Source organism: Dermacentor albipictus, unplaced genomic scaffold (genome assembly GCF_038994185.2).
Source record: "Dermacentor albipictus isolate Rhodes 1998 colony unplaced genomic scaffold, USDA_Dalb.pri_finalv2 scaffold_19, whole genome shotgun sequence".
In the NCBI taxonomy this organism is placed as follows: domain Eukaryota; kingdom Metazoa; phylum Arthropoda; class Arachnida; order Ixodida; family Ixodidae; genus Dermacentor; species Dermacentor albipictus.
Window position 1 is genome coordinate 5,083,464 of NW_027225573.1, and position 18,431 is coordinate 5,101,894.

Sequence of the window (18,431 nt, forward strand, 5' to 3'; positions counted from 1 at the left end):
GCTTTACTGGAATCTCTTTTGGAATGTAGCAATTATTACTCTTTTGCTTAATTCTGAAAATAGTCTCAACTTAAGAAATGTGCTGCGTGTGCCATTTTTTGTCTTCATTCAGTTGTGCTGGACATTTTAATGGTGAATCCGAACCAACTAGCTTGCCAACACGCTTTAGTCTACACTTTTCTTTTCCCACACAAACCACACAATGTGGCTTTTGCCACAGACATTTCATAGAATAGAATAGAATAGCTTTATTTCCATCTACTTGATGGAGGAGGCTGCAAGTAAAAGCTGCTACAGTAGGCAGCATGACGAGGCCCGCAGCCCCCTCTACAGAATATTCGGCAACAGCATACATGCAAACACATATGCATCATACATACATATATACACATACACATATACATATGTATACATACATATATATACACATACTCGTATATACTCTCATGAACCCACACACTCGCATATACACATGCACACCCATATCCATACAGAGCCACTGGTGACTAACCCAAAAATACTTAGGGTAGCTTGTGTGGTTCTCGTGGTGAATACAAATGAGACAAGAATACGCCGCTGAACATTATATACACACATGTATATACACACACATGCATTCATATACCCGTTTATGCATACACACTCGTATGCATACCTACATACACACATATACAGAAGCATATATACACACTTTATATACATACTAGCAGAGAGGATGTACACTCAACCAGTAATTTAAAAATCCTGCATATACAAGTCTCTCAGTTATTGGGCTTTTATTTGGGTGATATCAACGCCTAGATTATTATATTTATTTAGAAGCATTGGCATTGTGTGTGACAGCTTTTCCCTTAAATAATTTGTTCTGGGTGTGACCACCCAGAACAAATTATATGTTCAGTAGTAAACCAGAGGAAAACTCAAATAGGAAACAAGACAACACTACAACTTTCAGTAAGAGTTGTTTGTACAGTGTTGTAGCTGGATATCAGCACAGCTTCTATGCAAACATGTAACAATGCATAAAAAAATACCTTCGCAGTCTAGAGTGCACACCCATTGGTGGAGGCTAATATGCATCCACCTTTGAGGGGCAAATGCCACTACCTCCTAAAGTTTTACCCTACTATAGTTTACTAGATTGTGAAAACAGTGCATTCCTGCTATCAAAAAGATTTAAAATAAATTTTCAGTAGCAAGGTTGACAAGGCAACATTGCGGTACTTGATCTGAGATGCACTGCGGAAGTCCATCTGCACAAGAGTAGCATAGATAGGTTACCACCCAGAAGAAACTTCTTTGCATGGAAAATGCACCTGTGGACGTTGTTCCCGTTCATTAAAATCTTTGCAAATGTGTGAAGTGTGCAATGACAAGATGGACCCTGGAGAGAAATGTGACCTTGTGGGACCTGGTAAGAGGTGGCAAGTGTAATTATTTGCATGCATGGTACAATGTATAATGAAGATGATGCCACATTTTTAGTCACCCTCAAGCTATGGGCAAAGGACTCCAAAGGCAAATCCAAATTTATTGTGATATCATAAGTTTCATGATAATAATAATAACATATCATTATCATAATATTATTATGATAACAGTTTCAAATGAACTAGCTTGACTTAGTCTTTCTTATAATGAAAATTTATGAATGACTACATGGTTGCACTGGTAGAAAAGAAATTCAACAGCAAGACAAAAAAGAACAGTAAACGACTTATATTTGCATTTTATGAACAAGAAACAACTTGCAGCAGTAGAAACAATAAAAAATTGCCAGTTCCGAGGACTTTCCATCTAAATCACCACCTCGCATCTGTACTTGCGTATACTAATCTCAGCCAGCACCAACCAGTCTAGTCCATTTACAGTCAACTTACTAATCGTGGCAGGTACCAGCTTTTGGAAAGTTTCCTGGTCACAGCAAGTCCGGCCTGAGCCAGCTTGGATTTTCATGAAGCTCGTTGTCTACTGGTTATGTCAAAAGTTCTGAAGCTGCTCCGTGAGTGGAAAGATCTCTCGATGGACTTTCCTGTGGGGTGGTAAGGTGTCAGAGGGAAGCACCCAGGAATAAACCGCGCAACGGTTCCTGCAATAATAAAGTTCCTCCTCCTCCTCCTCCTGTGGGGCTACCACAGTATGCCTTGCAGCAAAAAAATGCGAAGGTGGGCGGGCTCTCTCACACTTGTTTTTTGGAAAATGTGGAAACATTATAGGGGCCTAGCCAGCACCTTGAACTTTCGACCACAGTGCAAGAATTATTCAGAAGGAGAATCCTTTTACCTGTGCCAACCAACAATGCCAATGCACTCGGGCGGCACGGTAGCGTCACACCATGCGAGGACGAAACCAAATGTTTCCAGTGCGTCATAACATTTCCGTTGTTTACATGCGCTTTGATGGAAGTGGCTCATGAAAAAAACTATGCTAATGCTCGATACTTAGCAAACTTTGCTGAATTTCATGCATAGTTATTCCTAGATACTGCTCCAAATACGTGCCACAAATCATCTCAAAAGAAATGTTAGCAGCAACTCGCCAGCAGAGAGTGCCTGCCAATGCCACAAAGTTACTAACCTGCATGCTTTTTGATTACGTGGGCAGATGTCCTCGTGAAACAATGCTGCGATTGCTCTGATCTGGGCAGGGTGTGATGAGCTGTGCAAGCTTTCGCGGCTAGCACTGACTGCTGCTTTTCTTTGTAGCCATGTGCTTTAGCAGTTGCTCTTGTATTACATTGCAATGGCTTTCAGCAGGCTCCCCATGTGACCAAGAGACCAGGATCTTCATGACAGCAAAGGCAAGCACCTTCCATCTGCACGATTTGAGTATGGGGTGCAAATACATTGCACTGAAATACGGCAATGGTTACGCGTCCTGTAGGGAAAAGAAAATTACCCTTAAAGTTCCCAGTGAACCAGCACGATTGCAAGCGTGTGCTCGTAGCATTCCAAGGAAATATTGAGAGCTCACATTAGGACTATGGTTGCAACAATAAATTTATATATACAGAGAAAGCAGTACTACGGTGAGCGGTAAGGTGAAGAGACCTGTAGAAAATCGATGGTGCATCCTGTCACCTCCGATGTTTTCTAGAGTTCGTGGACAGCAGTTCTTTTATTCTTAATTGGAACCCTTTGAGTGCAAGCACCAGTAGCAGTGAAGTAGCCAACCATGACACCAGATGCTACAGCACCTGTAACTCTATCGCAAATGTACATGCACAAATTGGACCACAGACATGTGATTCATCACCTCACATAGGCTTGTTAGATAAGTTTGCAGGAGAACAAGACATTGTCTTGACCAAAAATACATAGTTCTTAATGCACTGATCTGCCAAAAGTCGTGGAAGATGCCAGATGTACTGCTTTTTCCAGCTAACGTGCCACTGTAGAATATATGTATTCTTGCAAAAATAAGAAGTGAAGGTGCTCCGACCAATACTGGCTTTCGAAATAAAAAAAAAGAAATCGTGCCTTCTGTTGCTTTACAACTCGTATTAAGAAAGCACCTCTTTTTGTCTCAAAAGTGGCGAGCGCCAGAATGACCCTTAATCAGTGCATGCTCTCCGCACCTTATCCTTTTCACTGTGAAAGGCGTACAAGAGAGGGAACCATTGCACCACGCCCTGCACAGTGACCATATTGAGTTGCAAGGAGAAGGGCTGTTTCACCTCCTGAATAATTCTTGCTCTGTGCTATTGAAGTACTACAGTGTACCTCAACGCTTATGTCAATGAATTCTTGACAGTAAGGAGTCTTTTGCCCATTTCGCAGGGCTTGGTGCACCACGAATACCTTGCCATACAGCCTACAGAAGTTCTTGTCATGAACAGTAGTTGAAAAACTTTTGATACAAGTCACATTAAATAAATGCCATCTGAATTCAGAAGTCAAAAGCCAAAACTAATTAAAATCATGCAGGTACCAGCAGGGTAAGTACACCCTTTGTACAGGGCAACTACAATCACTGTGGTGAGTCTTCATTCTCTTTGTCGTCCATTAAAAATTTCATCCGTGGCCAATACACCATCTCGTCCAGTATTTCTGCAAGTAGGTGGGAAAAGAAAAATAGCATCTTATAAGAACCAGAAGCATCTAGGTGCAGCAGGTGGGCCAGCCCGACCTGCAGCCCCACCTGTGCATATATTTCGTTTCTCACCCTGCATGCAATGAAGTTGGCAACCTGAACTCCAACCTGTCTATTCTCTTTTGCTCATTGATTCCATGCAGCATGTCAAGTTACTACTGGCATAAATCAATTAACTACTAGCCTGTGAGAAGGCACATACTTACAAAGAGTAGTTCTTTCATCATGCCACATTCCAAATGAACTGGCAAATAGCACAATTCTAATCCTTGGGCTTCGTTGCTCAAAGAGAGAGAGATTAACTTTCATTTATGAACAGTTTTGATCCAGCCGTCATTTTTGATAACTCGATCGACCTACCATCCACAATTTCTGAATTGCAATATAGGCCTTAAATTAATTAGTTATAAAGTTGTTAACTAAAATTGTTATTGATTTATTAGGGGTGGACAAATATATTCAAAGTTTTGAATACGAATTAAACATTACACACCAATTATTTGTGTTCATATTCAAATATGAAATATATAGTATTTTAACTAACCAAATATTTTGCAACAGACTTAAAGTTTGGTTACAGTTGCCTGTCTGCTAAACAAAGTATATTGTAAAATCTCATGAGTGCTACAACGATAAAAGTTCTCGAAGCAATGCAGAAACAAAATGGGCAACGCAAGCTTCGTGTTGGGTTTTGCGGCGGAAGCCCACATGACAACCTAGAATTTGTTTGTAGTCTGTCATTTAGTGTTTTTGACAGTCTATAGCCATGTAACAGTTTTATCTTCTACTCTGCAACCTGCAAGGCTTTCCTTTCATAGGCCCTTTTTCATGTGTCTATGGTACACAAGTCCTTCAGCAGCTTTTTTTTCTTTACTTTTTCCACAACTTTTGCTATTTTTTTTTGGCAACCATTTATTTAGCATACTTCGAATGCTAGTCATACAGAAGCCATTCTTCCTGGGAAATATTGCTTGCAACAAAGCTCTGAAGTTGTTGAAAGGCTATTCGTGCAGCTTCTTTAATGACAATAAGTCATCTTGTGCTTATAACTGAACTGTCTTTTCTGCACTAGTCAGTAATGGCTTGGCACGTAATTACACCGAAGTAAATATTCCTGCAGTAAATATAAGCGTCTGCACTTGACTAATCAATAATTACTACTTCATATCCGAAAAAGTTGACATTTGTCCACCTTTATTATTTCGTAAATTATGCATTTCGATTTCTCGCACATGTAATGTCCATCTCTTTTAGCAGAATCCACCCCAAGCTTTAAAATTGTGATGTCTGCCACAGGCAATTTTGAAAATTCGTAACTCATTCTGAAACACTATTAGCAGTAGCAGACAAAATGGTAGCAGTGACTAACATGCATAGTTTGTCATTGCACAATGTTTCAAACCCATGTCGATGAAACAAATTAGTTTTGCACTCCTTTTCATTTTACTTTTGTGGTGGTCAGCATTTTAATGATGTCAAATAGGTAACGTCTTTCCTCTGAAAATGAAGAGCCTTACAAGTAGTATATGTTATACTACATGCACATTCTGGACTTTACACTATTGTGGTACATTTTTATGTACTTGCATTTCCGACGGATAATCTCTGAGCATTACGATTTACTTATTGAAAAAGAAACTAGGCATAGCCACAATATGGTTGACAAAATTGTCTTTGCTGTTATCAATAAACATGAAACTAGAAACAAAAACAGGGGAGCACTGTCACCATGCTGCCAGAACATTGACAATTTGTAGAGCGGCTTTTTTACATAATATAACTGACTATAATTTAGTTTTTCTTTCAAGGTTATTTTTAGCAAGGGTTAAAATGACAATTTAACAGTTTTATACATTATTACTTCAATTGCTTAAAGTACAGTGCTACATTAATTTTATGGCTACAAAAGACCACTTATTTTCTCATAGAAGTACATATTTGCTTCTTCAGTTATATAGTATATATTCGACAATGCTGCATCCTTGCAGATCGTCAAGCTGCCTGAAAGTCATAACTGGAGATAAAGTGATCAAGAATGATTTCAAGTGGCCTCCTTATTGCACATAAGCGGCAGGATACATACCCTCTTTGGCACTTTCTGCAGAACTGTGGCTCTTCTGGTTGGCTTCCTTTAACGGGCTTCTTGGCTCAGCATTTCCCGTACGTGAACTGAAAAGTGCACACAATGTCCAATACCAATGTACAGCCACTGTCAGAACTAACATGAACAATAAAGACATATCTAAAGGATTAACCTGAACAAATTCCAACTGATGGAGCAAAGTCTGAATGCTTTGAAAGGAAGACACATTCAAGGAACACTAGAGAAAATGATAAGTTGAGCTGCAATGGTAAATGACCTAGAATACCAAAAAAGTTCCTTTTACGGAGAGCAGAAACTTGATAAGCCCAGAAAAAAATGCACTAGCTCGTTGGACATGGATTTTAACGGGCTTGGTTAACTTTTTCATCACTAAATATGGACCTAATTGTAGTCTAATAAAACCAAAGAATGAACCCAACAAGTTTTGAGAGCTTTTAGTGCCCCGAAGTGGCACTAAAAGTGGCACGTTGAAATCCAGAAGTGGCACGTTGAAATCCCTGATGTCACATTGACATAGCAATTCTGGTGTTTTGATGAGAAATTTAAGAAATTAAACTCTGGCCTTCATTTTCTCTTCTACTACCAACCTCCTACCGCAAAATTAATTCCAATAGAGTTTGAAGAATAATTTAGCAGTTTCACTAAATATAATGTCCGTTGGTGTTTGTTTACGCTGTCACAATCAAATCACCCAAGAAGATCTGTAGCAGGCTTTACTGTAGTTGACATCTATGTAATGCGAAACATTGTCCGAAGTGCAGCAAGAGACGCAGACGTGCATTGAGCTAGCGGGGTTTGAGTGGTTTCAGATGCGCTTTGTAGCTTTCCCATTATCTAGTCATTTAGGACGCTACGGGGGAACTGAACCAGCTAAACCACTGGCGCTTGCCTGCGTCTCTCGCTTCTGCTAATACGGTGGCAGCCGGAAGGGCTTGTCCAAAGAGGAGATACTTTGTGCGTGCATGATAAGCCCACACAATGCATTTGGCGCCCCAGCCAACCACCAAGCGTGCCAGCAAATCTAGAGCAAGGGTAACCAGCCTTTCACGCAACACAGCTTCTGAAGAGGCTTATTGATATCATGGTTAATTATGCAGTTCTAGACACTTTATTTTGGGGCACGAAGCTTTAATTTAATTTGGGCAAAAGTCACGCGCAATGGCTATCCAAATAGCAGTTTCATTTTGCCAGCTGCTTCATGACAGAGGCCAGAGGCAAGCTGGGTTGACTGACAAGAATGCTTTGCATTAAAAAAGAAAGAGAAACCAAAGGTGCACTCGAGGGATGCTTGGTAAAGTATAATGGAGCCTGTAAATCACGATTATGAGGCATGCCATAGTGGGGGACTTCAGATTAATTTTGACCACCTGTGGTTAACCTGCACCTAAATCACAGTAGACTAGCATTTCAACATTTTGCTCTTAACTACGCGCAGCATGTGTAAATTGCATAGGTGCCTCTGTTGCTCTATTAGTACTGGGATGGCCTAAGTATATGTACAGAGCAAAATTTGGCACACACTGAGTGAAAGAATACAAGCAGCCATAGATCTCATCCCAACACTAAAAGCAATGTTTCTTTAGACATGTTGAAAGTATTTAATTAACTGTAACATGTCATTGACGGTAACATGCGCTTCACAGCCAGGTAGTAAAAATGCAATGCGCTTGGCTGTTCACTTACAAAATTTTTATTAAAAGAGAGAATAACAATTTGTCCTTGGTAAAGAAATGACCTTCGTTCCACGAAGTGAACCCGCATTTCGTATGAGCATACTTTCTTCAATTGCTGCCGTCATTGATTATCTTAATTTTTGCCCATTTCAAGACAGCGCAATTACGTACATTACTAAATGACAATTTAATTTCATGTCTCATTCACTAGGATCCGCTGCTGTTTATTCATCTTCAAACCCACACATCTCCTCCTCTTCCTATCCTGTTACTTCATCTGCTGACATCTCTGCTTGTGTAATCAGGACCCGCTCCATCCATACTACTTCACAGCAATTAAGCACCGACTGTTCTTTCCAAGCACCGATACAGAATTGATTACATGTATCACTGAGCGCTGAGTTATGCCTGGCGCTGAACCCATCCGCTCTCCACTGTGCTATCTGTGCGAGTTAGCACTGCGCCAGCTGTTACAATGACGTTATCCGCAGCGCCGCTTGCCAATTCTTTTCTAAGTCATCCATCATGTGCCATGACAGCTGTGCTGCTGACCACATTCTTGGCGCTCTGCGAACTTTTGCTGCCGAGCTTCATAGACCTGCGTCGCATATCTTGAAAGTGGGGGCATATACATATGCACATAATATATTATTGTATCTGAGCCACAGTGGCATTAATCATTGTTGCTGTTGGACACCTTATCACTAGTATCAACAGCTCACAGCACCTCTTTGGTGCCATCTATGGCATTTGAGATAATGACTTGTCGACAATGGAAGCTTAATTAATAAACTCTCAAAGCAGGTACAGTCGAGAGCAAAAGTCTCTGCAAAATTTTTTTTTCTATTCACAGCTTAGACATAAAGGCTGAATTCAAGTGGTACTGCCCACGTGCTCCTGTTTAACCGGCGTCATGCATTAAGACTATTTCACATTGCATGGTTGTGCTAGAAGAAATTAAATTTTCTTCTAACTCCGTGGTCTCCAGACTTTTGCTCTCGACTGCATAAACAATGCTGCTTCAACCGCAGCTTCTACAGCTGCAGACATGTAAACTAGACTGGATTAGAGCAATTTTTACTGCCAATGACAACGGCTTGTCACTATTGCAGTTCTGACCTCATACACATACTAAGGCACATAATTGTAAATTTTTTAAAGAAAAAGGCGCATGTTAGAATCGAACATGATACTTGATGTGTGCTGGTTTGCTCACACCACTCTGTGTCCTTGTGCGAGTGTTGTGTCTTTGGAAATCATATTTAGGGCCCTTCATTTCTGGGTTCCGTATTATTCAAAATTTAAAGGTTAAATTGCCGGAACAACTTTTAAATGCAGTTGGAAGAAGCAGGTTTTCCTACGGAATCTATTCCAGAGTTTCTTGTTTCGTTTGCACCAAAGAAAAAAATATACACTGAAAAGCAGTCTGAGCCTGGGTGGCATACAACATCCCGTACTCTGTTTCAGAAGTTCTGTGCAGCATAACCAAGGCTAGGCGACCCACGAGGGCAAATTCTTGCATAACGAGATATAATACTACAGTTTAGCACCCGATGGATGACTAAACGGCCTTGACAAGTGGTCTTGTCAGCACGTTTACTTGGAAGCTCAGGACGGTTTGTTGCGTGACTTTGCTTCATTCTTTAATAAAATATTTATTGAGGTTCTACGATTCTGAAAACACAGTTAATTCTCCACTTGTTCGAGCGAAAATGTGCAAAACAAAAGAAAAAGAAATTGTGCAATGTTGCCATACAGACATTATTTGCATTTAAAAAATACAAACAATTAATTATTTTAACAGTGGCTAAATTCATACATGTAGCCGGCACAGCCACAAGATTGCTTCATCCTTTGCGAAAATGGCGTCTGCAGACTTGCTTGTTAGGTATCATCCCAAGCTGCTCTTTCACGCAAAAGGGACAAATAAGTTGGTATTGAACATGCTTGAAACTGTGTGGGAGGAGTGAGATAAACGTGCGAGAATTCTAATTAGGAAAACAGCTACGCTTACGAATGTCAGCGGGAGCACCATGTACAAACGGATGTTACAAGAGGGATCAAGAGATGGTGCCCCCAATCCATGCAACATGCTGGCTGAGTGCTCCTCGTGAACCCTCTGCTTCCGCTGTCTCTGCAAACCTCCTCCTCTCCTTTATCTCGAAATATCTTGAAGACGCACGCCTTTTTGGTGTTGGAGCGAACGTGGAATGAATTTTCTACCGCTGTTATCACGACAGCTCTTCCCACTGGGCAGCTGGTCGTAGTAGATGCTGTCGCTGTCTACGGTGCAACGCTGACCGTTAACAGACAACAGGGCTTGGAAGGGCACGTTTAAGATGTGTTCACCCTCTGATTGGTCGAAGAAGCCTATAGCTTCCGCAGTGTTGCACAGAACTACTGAAACAAAGTACTACATACTAATCAGCCAGATGAGTGCAGGACGAAGGCATTTCTTAGTGGTCTCCATTTAGCTGCTTCACAATTTCATCGGACCACCGAGTTCTTTGCAGTCCTTGACTGCGTCTCCCCATTCCCTTGAAACTTTGTAACTAAGAGACCATCGATTATCTGTCCTACGCATTACATTGGCTGCCCAACTCCATTTTTTATATGAACGATTATTTATGCATATAATAGATATAGAAAATCAAAGTGAAGCTAAAGGCCATTTGGCGTGACGTGGGTTCACCACGAGGAAAAATAGAAATTTAGTGACAGAAATATACTTGGCAGAATAAATTAAGCAAACAATGCTGTTACATGTACCAAATACAAATGTGAAATGCAGAAAAAAATTATATTAACATGGACACAAGAAAATGTAATGGCAACATCTACGTGGTCATATACATAATTTTTTTTTTCAGTGCGTTCCGCTATTTATACATGCAAAAGAAAAGAAAAAAAGGATGCTAAAACATCAAATGAAGCCCAATCCTGGACATGCACACAAATGGACATGTGGCCATAACACCCACTAACCCTGTTCGTTTTATAATACACGCAGCTCTTGTCTTGCCTCTGGCATTCTATGTTCATGAGCAACTAAACTACCCACCCGAGCTCGGCCAAGGCCCGATGCCTTCTCTTTGCGTGTGCCAGCTGTTCGGTTTTGGAGGCAGCGGAGGCCCTACACTGTGCCATGTGCACCTCCTCAGCAATGGCCTGCTGCTTCAGACCCCGACCAAAGTAGTGGAGTCGAGCGCCCTCCCGTGAACGGGGAGTCATGGTCTTGAGCTGCTGGCCCAGAGATGCCGTGGACTTGGTGGCCAGGGGCTTGGCTGGCGCCCCTGGTTTCCGAAGGGCCTCGCCTCCTGCCGAAGTTGCTGCTGCAACCTGACTGCCACCGGCAGCCACTACTGTAGATCAAAACAAGGACAGGGACAGAATAAAGAATACATATGCGGCTTCCGATACAGAACAGATGAGCATATTATTGGCTGCCGGTTAACCAGCCTGTGTACAAACAGAGCATTGTAGCAAAGTGATTGGTTGGTTGATTGATTGATTGATCGATCACCGAGCTATGTACAGGTGGCGTGGCCCTTGACAGTCCTTGGTACACTTTAATGGGTCACTAAAAAGAAGAATTGAATCAGCTTTGATTGATAAAGCATTCGTAAAGAACGCTACTATTGTGGGATCTGCATTAATAGGTTGATAATTAAAAGAGAAAGCTATAACCAAAGTTATGTTTTTGAATTTTATGCCAATGCTCCAGAGTTCGCACCTTAGTGTGATGTCAAATACTGCAATGAATTTTTTCACATTTCAGCCATTGTGGGCAGGTAAATGTTCTAGAAAATTCTTAAGTTGTCCTTGGCTATATTATAATACAATGTAGTCCATTTCTACTGATCGAAATTTAACTTGGCCTGAGCAGACAATGTCAAAATCTATAACATCACGGCAGGCCAGTGCAGGAACTTCAAGGTGGCGCCGCCATCCATTATTTGTTTTTGAGTCTTTTCTGGTTTACCAGGTGCCTTCTTGTGGCAAGAGTGGCTTTTTTAGTATTGTGGAACAGTAATTTACTAACATATCCTAAACCATTTTTCTCTTTATTGTCCCTTTAACAGATGCACCGCTGTTTTGATCTTGACTTGTGACAGTGTGTCGCATAAATGTAGTCGCAGTTAACATTTTATTACAGTAGACTTTCATTTATTCGACTCCTGTTAACTTGATTTTTCATTTATTCTATTCCGACCAAAGGTCATGGCTGGTGCTCAGGCATTTTAACGGACCTAAACTTTCGTTATTTCGATTCTACAACAGCCCTTTGATGGTTCATTTGAACTTGACCAGTCAACATGCACTGCCTGACCTTAGTGACCCTGACAGCGACCCCCTTAGTAGCGCTGTTTGTCCCGGCGATGCTTAGGGGACGGTGAATGCGTTGAACACATGGCCTCTCGCGTCGAAAATGCCTATTTTCAGATCATCCTGGGAAGATTTTCACGTAATAACCATAGCTCACAGTGCCTGATTACAGTATTTACGTGATTCTAAAGTGCACCTTTCTTATATTTCCTTCTTTTAAGTTGGGCCAAAAATTGGCTGCACGGTACAGTCAGGCACAAAACTAAAACCGCCTTGGCAACAATTGTATGCTTTACCTCATAGTGATGTATTGCCGCAGAGCCGACATTAAAAAATCGTGTGGCGAAGCTGACCTTAGACAACCAGCTTTTTTTGAGCAACAATTCTTTCTGCTAAAAAATCGGCTGCGCGTTACATTCCTACTGTGTTTAGGAGCTTTAATGTCTTTTTTTACTTTGAACACATAGAAAGTCAGCGCGTGTTTTGATTTGGAGGCGTGTTAGAATAGGGCAAATACTGCCAAATGAATCAGTGGTGTGTTTTAGTGTGTTTTTCCAAGTCTTGTATCATTCAACCCGCTGGATAATTCGATCAATTTTGTCAGTACCATCAGCATTAAATTGACAGAAATTCAAGCTGAAATGGTACTTGTAAACTAGGGTGGTTGCTTGGGCTAGTTGGTAATTCATGATAAAAAATGACGTACAGCGCGAAGGATAAGGAATGCGAGAGACGACATAGGCACACAGCGCTATGTATGCCGTCTCTTGCAGTCCTTGTCCTTCGCGATGTACATCATATTTTATCAGGTACTTGTAAATCTTCCGAGTACTAGTGCCAAAAATCACATGCACAATGTGCCAACTACTATAACCACTGTCACTACCATCAAACCCAAAGTACACTTTCTCTAGCAGTGTGCATAAGGATGCCAACAAAGTGTAGTCAACTAAGGTGACTAAGTTTGCCCCTCAGTAGGGATATAACGTACTCTCACTCCAGTCAGCAAGGTAGGTACTTTATACAAAGAGAGCGAGTTAGAAATAACGAGGTTTGGGCACAATTGTGCAATATATTTTGATATTGGAAGGCGGAACACTCACATGAAACAGATGCAAGAACACAAAAACTTAGAACTGCAAGATCCCTTGTACATTATATTGCAGCGTCAATACTTTTCAGAACTAACTGGAGGCAATTAAGTAAAATAGTCATTCCGTATGTGAAGTCAGATGCATGCAGAACTGTACGGAAGTACTTGAATCCCATTCCTGGTTTTAGAAATTGAGAAAATTGGCAAGTATTGATCCTCCTAGCCATCCGCCAACGAAGTATGTTCATGGCCGACACTGTATTACTGACGATTCATTTGCCAATTGCGTGAAGTGTTATTAAATTATAACCTTCCAGTTATTAGTAATACATGCACAATTTAAATTTCTTCACACACCGAAGTGCCATAAAGTTCTTGCTGTACAGTAAAACCTCATTAATACTTAGATGGCAGGGAACAAAACAACTTTGACCAGATACACACTGTGTGACGTACTAAGTAATAGACAGTGGTGGATGAGCGGCTATAAACTGACCGGCCAAGAAAAACTTGTTAATTCTCACTCAAACCCACCCGCAGACAAGTTTTACTTGCAAGCAGGCAGCAGAAAACTAATTTTCACTTGCTGCCATAGCGGCCTTGTAGCGACTACAGCATCCTCAAACAGCAAGGCTATGAGCCAGTTTCTCCATCAGGCCCCACTTCTGCGCTAATGCCTTCATGATGGTCAACGCATTAGCCACGTCAGATATGGAAGGGCATTGTCCTCCATGATGGCACCATGGAAGCGCTAGAAGCTATGGGAGCATGAAACACATCATAGCTACCATGTTTTTATGTCGCTATTGGTGGCGACTGCAGTCCAGGAATGGCCCACGCACCGAAACTTCGATATGTATGATCTGCACGCACAACATTTTGCCATTTGCAAGTTTGTACATGCCGAAATATGAAGTAAATACCATGCACTAACCGTTAGGTTTGTGTGAAGCGACTATGGCTTAAAGGGCCCCTCAGTAGGTCTGGCCATTTTGAGCTGACAAGCACAGAGCATACAATGCGCTAAAATGATTGTGCCTGTAAAGTATTACATCGCTAAGCGCCGCGAAAAGATCTGAAATTTCAAACCAAATGCCGTTTGCCCTTCTCCTCGTGGCTGCCATGTTCCAAGTCGGAGGGTGACACACAAGCGCTAGTGCACCTATGTACACGTGTTTGTGCTGAAACGTCGCTCGTGGTGACACGTGACTTCCAGAATTATTCAAGGCAACATCTGTTATTTGTGTAATATGTTGCTTGAATAGGCGAATTAAAGCTTAGAGCAATACTAAAACACACAAACCGAATGTCAGCTTTAATTTGTTTTACTTTGCATCACAGCAAGAGAGATGTGCCGTGTTTACTTGATTCTAACGAGCCCTCAATTGTAATGCGCACCTGTTTGCCATGACCTAAAAAAAGTCCTTTACAGTACCGCGCACCTCATTCTTTCATACAGAAATACAACTTTCTCTAATTTGGAAAAAAACAAAGATTTACTCCCAATGCACCAACATTGCGATAAATAAGAAGAAAAGCCACAGTTTCGCCTGACAGGTGAAGCATCGATTACAACAGCAAATTAGTAGACAGCTGTACTAAAAGTAAGGACAACAGTTTTATTGGCCATATAAACTTTTAAACATTCGCTTACTAACCAAATTAACAGGCATGGTGTCACATGCGCACAAGCAAACATGAATACGTCTCACTCAACGACCGCGGATTTATCAAAAGGCTGGAGTGAGGAAGTGTGGTAGCAGGAGTGAGGGAATTGATCTTTGTGCAGCCTCTCGCTTTAATGTGAACTAAGCGGTGAGAACACAGCGTGGTGCACCTAGGTCCGTAGGCTGTCTCCATTGCAGATCGCTTTCAAGACAAAGGCCGCGTGGTCGTGCTGTACGTAGCAGCCGCCAGTGTAGAACGCCTCTAATGTTTGTGCCAGTCCCGCAGGCAAGTTTTGGGAACTCCGAATGCTCATGATGCGGCCCGATTTCTGTCCGTCTCCGCACACATGATCACTTTCCTTTTAATTGCAGCACCGTGATGAACCCGGCATTGCTTTGCAGTCAGCACTTCCATGCTGATAGAGCAAATGCAGAAGACGGGAAGACCGGGAAGACGGACGGTGCACTAAACTAAGTCAAAGGAAGCATTGCCTAAGCACAGATACTACAGCACAGGGAGGAAGCTACGGTAGCTAGACTCGAAGTGCTTGGGAGGCAAACATATTGAAATGCCGATGGTGATGTGGTAATGCAGATTTAGAGTTGTACTTGATTCTAAGGCGTATGCAATTTTTGGACCCACTTCATCAGAAAAAAGTGCGCGTTAGATTCGAGTAAGTAGGGTACTTCTGTTTTGTCTGCTTGTTCCCACATCGTGCAGTTGCACGTGCAAACACTGAAACTAAGTCATTTTCTACAGTGTTCCAGCATGGGATTCTTCTCTGTGATCCACTTGTGTCTGCCTTGGTAATCGTGTAGCACTGACTTATACCACTAGTCGGGTGTCCTTGTGCACAGCATGCAAAATCGTGCGCAGCGCGAAATGAGACAATCACAACAGCTCGCGTGCGATGTCATCAAGGGAAGTGCACCATGCTGGGGGGGGGGGGGGAATAAAGAAAAAACAAAGAGAAAAAGAAGTAGATAGGCGGGGGGGAAAAAAAAACGTGACATATGCATCACGCGATCCTCGGGCTCCTGCATGGGAGAACACAGGGAAGGAATTTCGCTGGCGGAGGCTAGACTGGGCAAGTGGAGAGAATGTCTATGTTTGCAGTGATCCTCGTCGACAGTTTGTTGTAGCTTCGACGGGGCGGGTCGAAGCTAAGGGTTACATCACGAGGCCTAAACGGCCAGCGCACACAGCGCCGCAAGAAAGAGCCGGACTGCTTCAGTCGGGGACCAGACAAAGAATGAATGTTTATTTCTGAGAAGGCGACTTACAGCAGGCAACTTGCAGCGTTTGGCGCTGAGTGGCGCCCTGATGTAAAGACCCAAAACCGAAACCAGAAGTTACAGATACCACACTCACCTCCTGAAATCATGGGTTCACGGCACTGAAATATTGCTATCTTGGCTATTAATACGCCGTTTTGAAAAATGTTTGTGGCAGAACATTCCCTAGAGGACACGTAACAACTTCCAGCATATAACCAAAGTTTGGTGTGTGGCCTGGTGAGGGGCCTTTTAAGTGGTCAGCCAATACATTAGGTGCAACGACGATAGGGTGGCTGGAATTGGGAGGTGTGAAGACCACGCCGCCGCCGCCATTGCCTAGGGAGGCCCCGCTGCGCGTTCCTCCCACTGGGGGAAAATTTGGCGCTTCCGTCGGGGGCGCGGGTAGGATGGCTAGCGCGGGGGTGCCGTGAGCTTGTCAGTCTCGTAGGCCACGGTGCAGTGCAAAGTGACTCTCGTGGTCGGTGTAGTGCAGCTGTGTTTTTCTAACGTTTCCTCAGTTTTTCTTCAAAGTAGGTGGTGTGAGCTGCTGTCGCTATCCCTTGACACCCTGTGAACATGTTACAACGACATGGAAGGTCGACAGCAGTGCCTTGACATCGAAAGTTGCACCCAAGTTGACATATTCACACACGTATTCTAGTAGATTCGAAAAGATGCGGGTAAATCTGGCCTTCAATATTTTCAACAGTGCAGTTGTGCACGCCATGGACTTGCACAAAGAAAATATTGAGCAACAGTACTCAAATCTGGAGCCAACAAGGGTGTTCATTGACATGATGGCTCAAGCAATTGAAGCCATGACATCACGGTTTCCAACTGAAGCTATGAGATATGCCCACAGAAACTGTGCTCATTTTCGTGTGCTGGTGGTAAATGCTTTTCGTGTTTCAGACATGGCAGTGCTCAAGAAACTGCATTAACAGCATGCTAGCATTTCTGGATCAGTGGGAGGCCCATGCAAAAGGGCTCGGCTTCTTAAGCAAGGGCACATCAGGAGGTCTGCGTGTGACCATACATTCCACTAAAGACCTCTTGACATATCTAACTGAGAAGGTTGGGTTCAGGTTCTTGATGACTTCCCGCCTCAGTCAGGACTGCTTGGGGGCGTTCATTTGGTATTGTGAGACAGTCCAACGGAGCCAATGATCACCCCACTCCTGCGCAGTTCATCATTTTAATGAGTTAGTTAATTCGGGTTTATTGGCGCAAAAGCGACTAAGGCCATGCTGCGCCAGTCACAGGACAGTATGATATCTAATGTTAAGGTAGTTATAGCTGTGTTACCTTAAAGTCGATGTAGATAATTGGTTTCACCTAAAAACTGGAACAGGTTGGTGAATGGCACTAGTGGGTCATCGCCTAATATTAAAGCAGGGTGCAGAGGTATATGTAAGTGATAAAAATTTTTGAAATGTTTCCGTCTCTGTGTTTCAGTGTGTGGGCATGATATAATGATGTGGGTTATTGTGAGTGTTTCGTGACATTTCTCGCATGTTGGTGGATTTTCGTTTCGAAGTAAAAAATTGTGTGTTAGATAGATGCGTGTGTCCAATTCGAAGTCGACATAACATTACCTCATAGAATCGTTCTTGGTGAGTGCACGATTTCCACTCGCGATGCAGGGGTTTAGTTATATGTAATTTGTTATTTACGCACGAGTTCCATTCTTGTTGCCATTTTGATGCTAGGGCCTTACGAACCGCTCTGATGCTGTCTTTGTATGGAAGTGTTATGTGTGTGATGCTTTTGTGCGCTGCCATGGATGCGCTTCTATCTGCAGCTTCATTCCCTGCTATCCCAACATGGCTTGGGACCCAGCAGAATCGTATGGTTCCTTCGTATTTCTTGTTGAACACTATGTTTAAGATATCCCCAAGCAGGGGTTCAGACGCGGAGTTTAAGTTAAGGGCTCTTAGGGCACTTAACAAGTCGGTATAAATAACAGCATTCTTCTGCTTGTCGGAAGTAATTTTTTTAACTGCCATCCATATCGCATAAACTTCGGCGGTAAAGACTGAAGAAAAATTATTTATGCGAATGCTATTTTCCCAATGTTTTGTTACGATCCCGACACCTACGTATTCTTGTGTTTTAGAGCCGTCAGTGTAAAATTCTGTGTAATTTTTATATTTTTCTTGGATAGCTCGGAACTCCTGTATTATATGCTCTTGTGGAAT

The 18,431-nt window shown here is 42.3% G+C and overlaps 1 protein-coding gene across 7 annotated transcripts in view; it reads right to left on the minus strand.

Moving 5' to 3' along the window:
* Positions 1 to 233: 233 nt before the first annotated feature.
* LOC135917094 (uncharacterized) overlaps positions 234 to 18,431 on the minus strand; it is a 146,381-nt gene continuing 128,183 nt past the window's right edge. For 4 of the 7 annotated variants that reach the window (XM_065450586.2, XM_070529236.1, XM_065450587.2 and 1 more), the window contains 3 exons: positions 10,931 to 11,231; positions 6,176 to 6,261; positions 234 to 4,049 (listed from right to left, as the gene is read on the minus strand). In XM_065450586.2, the coding sequence (XP_065306658.1) occupies positions 3,970 to 4,049; positions 6,176 to 6,261; positions 10,931 to 11,231 (467 nt within the window). In that variant the 3' untranslated portion in view covers positions 234 to 3,969. The remainder of the gene's footprint in view (positions 4,050 to 6,175; positions 6,262 to 10,930; positions 11,232 to 18,431) is intronic. The other 3 variants (XR_010569177.2, XM_070529237.1, XM_065450584.2) reach the window with 3 other exon arrangements.